The sequence below is a fragment of the Jaculus jaculus genome, chromosome 3 (assembly GCF_020740685.1).
Source record: "Jaculus jaculus isolate mJacJac1 chromosome 3, mJacJac1.mat.Y.cur, whole genome shotgun sequence".
Classification (NCBI taxonomy): Eukaryota; Metazoa; Chordata; class Mammalia; order Rodentia; family Dipodidae; genus Jaculus; species Jaculus jaculus.
The window spans coordinates 174,621,192-174,629,202 of record NC_059104.1 but is presented as its reverse complement, the minus strand read 5'-3'; the positions used below and the strand labels follow the sequence as shown (position 1 = coordinate 174,629,202).

The following is an 8,011-nucleotide window of genomic DNA, read 5'->3' as shown; positions in this document are numbered from 1 at the left end:
GTCATAGTGAGGAGAAAGGACAGATGTGATCATGTCATCAGGTGGTGAGCATTTTGGCAGATTTTCTCTTTTTCTACCATTAGTTTCTCACATGCAAGTAGTCATAATCCAAGACCCCAGGATCCTTTTTAGTTCCCTATAAGACAAACTCATATTGTCATTTGCTGTCTTAAACTGGCACTCTCTCAAAATGTTAGCCTTGAGATACTTTGGGCATCAAGATATAAATTGAAGATTTTAAAATGCAAAGACGTAAATGTCTTTACAGGAAGACTGTATGTGAATGCTTTAGATGTAAGGCAGATTTAGAAACAGGTGCATGCACTTCAGGGAGTTACATATTATGTTGAACATACATTATTGCATTATATGTCCTTTTTAATTAGAAATCACTTTTTCCATGGTGATTATATTTTGGTAAAAATGTTTTGTTTCAAGTATATAAAAGGTGCGAAAATTATTAGCAGTTAACCTCATGGATTATCTTAATTTTAAATAATCTCTGGATATTATACTGTTTAGAATAATTTTATCTTTTTATTATTTATTTTTATTTTTTGTTTTCTAGAGGTAGGGCCTTGTTCTAGCCCTGGCTGACCTAAAATTCATGATGTAGTCTTAGGGTGGCCTCAAACTCATGGTGATTCTCCTATCTCTGCCTCCCAAGTGCTAAGATTAAAGGTGGTATCTATCCCAGCCAGGATTTTCTCCTTCTCCTCCTCCTCCTTATTCCCCTCCCCTTCCTCTTCTTCTTTTTCTCCTCCTCTTCCTCCTCCTCTTCTCTTCCTCCTCCTTCTTATTCTTCTTCTTCTCCTTCTCCTCCTCCTCCTTCTTCTCTTTAAAGAAACTGCCATATTTGCCTGGAGAGATGACTTAGCAGTTAAGGTGCTTGTCTGCAAAGCCAAAGGATACAGATTTGATTCCCCAGTACACATGTAAAGCCAGAAGTGCGAGGTGGCACATATGACTGTGGTTCGTTTGCAGTGGTTAGAGGCCGTGGCACACCCTTTTCCTCTCTATCTCATTCTCTATTTTAAATAAATAGGCAAATAAAATATTTAAAACAGAAACTGTCAAATTGGGGCTCAAGAGATGACTTTAAAAGGTGGTTAAAAGCACCTGTTTGCAAAGCATGCTGGCCCAAGTTCAATTTCTAAGCACTTATTTAAAGCCAGACACAAAGGAGTACATGCATCTGCAGTTATTTTGCAGCACAAAGAAACCCTGACACACACAAATGTGCACATGCACATAAATAAAAATTTAAGAAAATAGACCATGGTTTTGGTATTTGTAAGTCAGATAACAGTCTAGGTAACTATTTTACACCTTAACAGTCATTGAGGCTTTAAAGTCTTGTTGTCTATTCATTGATGTATTTGATTTTTTGATAATTGTTATTTTCCTTTATCATTACATAGGTGAAAGTAAGTGGGTGACCCTGATTTTTATCACTTGCTATACAACCTTTTACAAATTATATAATCTCTGTCAAACTCAGCTGATATACAACATCATTTATGAAAATTGTAGTGAATTATCTACACATGTGTATAAATATAATTGTTAGCTTTAAATTTTTTTGTTGTTGTTTTTTCAAGGTAGGGTCTCACTCTGGTCCAGGCTGACCTGAAATTAACTATGTAGTCTCAGGGTGGCCTTGAACTCATGGCAATCTTCCTACTTCTTCCCCCCAAGTGCTGGGATTAAAGCCATGTGCCACCATCCCCTACCTAGCTGTTTTCTTATATATGTAATGAAGAGGCTAATTGGAAAGAAGAAGGGATTCCATGGAGGAGGAATTCGGAATGGGAAAATAAGGGTGGTGGGAGGGTAGTGTGGCCACGGTATGTTGTCTATACTTATGGAAGTTTTCAGTAAAAAGTTCATAAAAAGACAAAAAAGAATTAAAACATTGTTCTCTACATATGAAAGAAATTTTCAGGTTTAAAATGATCCTTTAAATTATGGTAGTGTTACCACTGTTATTTAATATATATGTATATTAATTTATATCATTAATTATATATATATGTCTATGTGTAATTGAATATTTATTAACATTGGTTATGTGTTAATGAAAATGAAACATGTTCACAAACATTTTCATGTCATGTGTCCATCAAAGCTTTGTGTGTTGGCAGCAGCAGCACTGTCCCATGGATTTCCTGGCAGATGGGAACCACACTACAGTGACAGAATTCATTTTACTGGGCTTAACTGATGACCCAGTCCTGCGAGTCTTCCTCTTCATTGTCATACTGGGCATCTACCTGGTGACTGTATCGGGAAACCTCTGCATAGTCCTTCTCATCAGGGTCTCTTCTCAGCTCCATCACCCCATGTACTTTTTCCTGAGCCACTTGGCTTTTGCTGACATAAGCTTTTCATCTTCTGTCACACCCAACATGCTTGTGAACTTCCTGGTGGAGAGGAACACCATCTCCTACCTGGGATGTGGCATCCAGCTTGGCGCAGCTACATTTTTTGGGGCAGTGGAGTGTTCCCTTCTGGCTGCCATGGCCTATGATCGCTTTGTGGCCATCTGCAACCCACTACTTTATTCATCCAAAATGTCCACACGAGTCTGTGTCTGGTTGCTTGCAGTAGCGTATTTATGTGGTTGTCTTAATGCTTCCTCCTTCACTTTTTCCTTCTTTTCTTTTGTCTTCTGTGCATCAAACAGAGTGAATCATTTTTTCTGTGATTTTGCTCCATTATTAGAACTCTCTTGTTCTGACGTCACCATCCTGGAGGACACTTGCTCATTTTCTGCTGGCTCCATCATTGAGCTGACAGTTATTGCCATAGCCATCTCCTACATCTACATCCTCATCACCATCCTGAAGATGCGCTCCATGGAGGGCCGCCACAGGGCCTTCTCCACCTGTGCCTCCCACCTCACTGCGGTCACTCTGTTCTATGGGACTGTTACATTCATTTATGTGATGCCCAAGTCCAGCTTCACCACTGACCAGAACAAGGTGGTGTCTGTGTTCTACATGGTGGTGATCCCCATGTTGAACCCCCTCATCTACAGCCTGAGGAATAATGAGATTAAAGGTGCTCTGAAGAGAGAACTTGGCAGGAAAATATTTTCCTTGTGACATCTGTCATTCTGAAGGATCTTATTGAATAATTATATTTCATAAGAATACTGGTGAAAGGAAAGTCTATGGTTGAAATAAGTGCGTTGATATATTACTTCTATGTGAGGAGATTCACAATAAATATCCTGTTTCATTTTACACATTAATAGTAAGACATTCATTGCAAGTTACCTTTAATAAAATCATAAATTAAGTCACATAAACATCATTTGATAAATACCTTTGATGTTGTATTCATGTTTTATGAGACATTTTATTGTTAATATTTTTATAAATCAGATCTAGTTGTCAGTGGAGTCTTGTTTGGTAAAAGCTTTGTTCCCTGTGTGATGCTTGTGGGTAGTGCTGTAACCTTTGAGGAGGTCAGCTTAGAGGACTGTTTAGTTCACAGGAGACATGCTGTCGGTGGAGTTATTCAGATTTTAGATTTAGAATGGCTTCATGGTCAGAGCCACACCCAGCTCTGTAGGTGGATTATCTGGTTCTGCCTTGAAATTGTGACTACTCCCTGGAGAGACATACTCAACCTTATACTGGTCATTATTGTAATTTATTTCCTTTTTCTTTCTCCACTTTAGTGTTTCAGAAACAAATGCCATATTTCTCTATATATAATCAAGGTCATTATTTTTTTCAGATATTCCAGAAGTATATAAATGATTATGATGGGTCAGGCAGTATTCTTGGCCATTTGGATTGACAAATGACAAAAAAAAAAAAAAAATCAAAGATGGAATTTATCTTCTAGTATAGGATCCAGACAGTCAAAATGATATAGACAGTTAGAATGGGTAAAGTATTGTGAAGAAAAACATAAAGAAAAACATGAGAGAAATGTAAGAAGTTGATGTGCCAAGGACAGGGAGTGTTCAGTCCAAGTTTTACTAAAATCTAACACCCGAGCAAGGATTACACTTGTGTTGAATAAGATACTGTATACTATTAACAGTGTGGGTCTAGTATTGTGCACTCACTTGCATGGAATTTATAATTGAGGGCTATGTTCCAACAATATAAAGGCTGGTCTTTTTAATTAATTCCATCATGAATATAACCAAAAAAATATGGAGCTTCTCCTCAACATCAAATTATTGCTTTCAAGATAAGCATTCTATAGCATGTTCAGAAAGTGTGAGAACCCTGAAGTAGACTTAACATTCACAAATTCTTTTTCAGTGAGAGAACTTGAAGATTTGGAAGAAGTTTGTATTCTTCTGGGATGAGAGCGATGGAAGAAACACAACTATGACATGTTCCTGGGACAAGTCTGATGGGTAGACATAACATATGTCCTCATGTCAAAGGCACACTACGTAACCAAACCTCTCATAGCCACAGAGGATAGGGAATATCAAGCCTTGAATTTGGATGTAAGCTGCCCAAGAACAAATTGTATTTCAGGAGCATTAAGTAAATAAACAGCACAAGCCCCAGTGATTCTTGCCAAATACAGAGAAAAATAATGACCAGCCAAAAGAGACCCTAAGATACTAATGGAAGCCAATGACAACAACATTTAACAGGAAAGAAACCACTAAAGTCTGAATATATAGGAATTAATCAGCACAGAGAATCATGTTACTTTTATTAAAAATGTAAGACATACTTGGGATATGTGTGATCACATAAAATGAAAAATACTGCCAAAATAATATGCAAAGTGATCATATAGAACTTCACTACTGAAAATTAAACCATTAAGTTGCTTTCCAAGCAGTACCACTGACCATTCCATCCAAAAACCAGTGATGACTCTGCTTATCAAGAAAAAAATACCTGGTATAACTATATAAAGTACCATCAGTAAATATAATACAAAAAGGCTAGAAATCAACACAAAAAGATACCTAGAAAAGTTTGATTGATTGCTAAATGGATCAAAGTATTAAATAATATTATTCCAAAGGGAAAAAAAATCACAATAGATATCAGGAAATAAATGAATGTTGAGAAAAATTCAATATGTCAAAATATATGATGGAAGCATATAGTTCTACAAACACATTTGTAAACAAATTCACATTCTACAAAAATGCCAAAAAATAAACAATGTTTTACTTCATGTAAGTAAGGTACTAAACAACAGAAACACAGGACTCAGGGTGTAGTAGGAAAATAAATAACAATAAACTTAGTAAAAGAAAATAATCAGTCTACAACAGCCAAATATTTGTTCTCTTAAAGTGATTTTTGTTGGCCTCTATCATGGAAAACGTAGCAAAAAAAGCACAGAAGCTTTGCAAAAGAAATATCACAGGAAACATTACTATAAATTTTAAAGATATTGTTAGAAATACAAGACAATTATAACAATTCTATGTAATTGTTTTTCTTGTTTGATAAACTGAAAATTTCTAGTACATCACAATTAATCAAAACTAAGTCAAGGGCTAGGAACATGGCTTCATGAGCACCAGTCCTTGATGCTCAAGTAGGACAGCCTGAGTTCATATTTCTGGAGACCAGGTAAAGCCATACGCAGCAGCAAGCATCCATAATCCCACTTCTCTTATGGTGAGATGAGAGGTAGAGGCAGGAGAATCCCAGAATCTTGAGGTCTAGCCAGATTGGTCTTGCCTTGGGGAATAACAAGAGATACCACCTCAAGGTGGAAGGTGAGGATTCACAGTAAAGGTTTTCCTATGACTTCCATGTGTATGCTATGGCATGTGTGTGCCCATATTCATATATGTGAACACACAGAGAAACATACTGTTGCAGTCAGGTTCACCTTGCTGGCAGAAAACACCTGGCCAAGAACAGCTTATGGGAAAAAATATTTATTTTGGCTTACAGACTTGAGGAGAAGCTCCATGATGGCAGGGGAAAATGATGGCATGAGCAGAGGGTGGACATCTCCTACTTGCCAACATCAGGTGGCCAACAGCAACAGCAGAGTGTGCCAAACACTGGCAAGAGGAAACTGGCTGTAATACCCATAAGCCCGCCCCCAACAATACACTCCCTCCATGAGGTGTTAATTCCCAAATCACCATCAGCTGGGAACCTAGCATTCAGAATACCTAAGTTTATGGGGGACACCTGAATAAAACCACCACACATACATATACAGCATAAAGATGAAAATAATTTAAAAAAACTAAACTCAAGCAGTAAAAAGACAGCGAGGGATCTTTTGACAACTAGTGACAGTTCATAAAGTCCTTCTCATGAAGAAACATTTCACTATTGCAAAGACTTTGTATGTATGAGCTCCATGAGACCCTGTCCTCCCTCCACAAAAATTAGTCTGTTCTTTTTTCTGTAACTCTTTTTATTTATTTATTTATTTATTAATTTTTATTAACATTTTCCATGATTATAAAATATATCCCATGGTAATTCCCTCCCTCCCCACCCCCACACTTTCCCGTTTGAAATTCCATTCTCCATCATATGACCTCCCCATTACAATCATTGTAATTACATATATACAATATCACCCTATTAAGTATCCTCCTCCCTTCCTTTCTCCACCCTTTATGTCTCCTTTTCAACTTACTGGCCTCTACTACTAAGTATTTTCATTCTCACGCAGAAGCCCAGTCATCTGTAGCTAGGATCCACATATGAGAGAGAACATGTGGTGCTTGGCTTTCTGGGCCTAGGTTACCTGACTTAGTATAATACTTTCCAGGTCCATCCATTTTTCTGCAAATTTCATAACTTCATTTTTCTTTACCGCTGAGTAGAACTCCATTGTATAAATGTACCACATCTTCATTATCCACTCATCTGTTGAGGGACATCTAGGCTGGTTCCATTTCCCAGCTATTATAAATTGAGCAGCAATAAACATGGTTGAGCATGTATTTCTAAGGAAATGAGATGAGTCCTTTGGATATATGCCTAGGAGCGCTATAGCTGGGTCATATGGTAGATCAATCTCTAGCTGCTTTAGGAACCTCCACACTGTTTTCCACAATGGCTGGACCAGATTGCATTCCCACCAGCAGTGCAGAAGGGTTCCTTTTTTTCCACATCCCCGCCAACATTTATGATCATTTGTTTTCATGATGGTGGCCAATCTGACAGGAGTGAGATGGAATCTCAATGTAGTTTTAATCTGCATTTCCCTCATGACTAGTGGCGTAGAACATTTTTTAAGATGCTTATATGCCATTCGTATTTCTTCCTTTGAGAACTCTCTATTTAGCTCCATAGCCCATTTTTTGATTGGCTTGTTTGATTCCTTATTATTTAACTTTTTGAGTTCTTTGTATATTCTAGATATTAATCCTCTATCAGATATATAGCTGGTGAAGATTTTTTCCCATTCTGTAGGTTGCCTCTTTGCTTTTTTCACTGTGTCCTTTGTGGTGCAAAATCTTTGTAATTTCATTAGGTCCCAGTGGTTAATCTGTGGTTTTATTGCCTGAGCAATTGGGGTTGTATTCAGAAAGTCTTTGCCAAGACCAATATGTTGAAGGGTTTCCCCTACTTTTTCCTCTAGTAGTTTCAAAGTTTCTGGTCTGATGTTATGGTCTTTAATCCATTTGGACTTAATTCTTGTGCATGGCGAGAAGAAGAATCTATTTTCATCCTTCTGCAGATATTTATCCAGTTTTCAAAACACCATTTGCTGAAGAGGCTGTCTCTTCTCCAATGAGTATTTTTGGCATTTTTATCGAATATCAGGTGGCTATAGCTACTTGGGCTTACATCTGGGTCCTCTATTCTGTTCCATTGATCTACATGTCTGTTTTTGTGCCAGTACCATGCTGTTTTTGTTACTATGGCTCTGTAGTATAGGGTAAAATCAGGTATGGTGATACCACCAGCCTCTTTTTTGTTGCTCAGTATTATTTTAGATATTCGAGGTTTTTTGTGATTCCAAATGAATTTTTGGATTGTTTTTTCTATTTCCATGAAGAAAGCCTTTGGAATTTTGATAGGGATTG

The 8,011-nt window shown here is 37.3% G+C and overlaps 1 protein-coding gene across 1 annotated transcript; it reads left to right on the top strand.

Annotated features, from left to right (window-relative positions):
• Positions 1-2,158: 2,158 nt before the first annotated feature.
• Positions 2,159-3,107, top strand: LOC101597935 (olfactory receptor 502-like). Its single transcript, XM_004650694.2, has one exon. It carries the CDS (start codon positions 2,160-2,162, stop codon positions 3,105-3,107), a length of 948 nt encoding a protein of 315 aa, XP_004650751.2. The 5' UTR covers position 2,159.
• Positions 3,108-8,011: the final 4,904 nt, after the last annotated feature.

What these genes read in the sequence shown, in the direction of transcription:
- LOC101597935 (XM_004650694.2), top strand. Translation starts at nt 2,160, where the DNA reads ATGGATTTCCTGGCAGATGGGAACCACACTACAGTGACAGAATTCATT.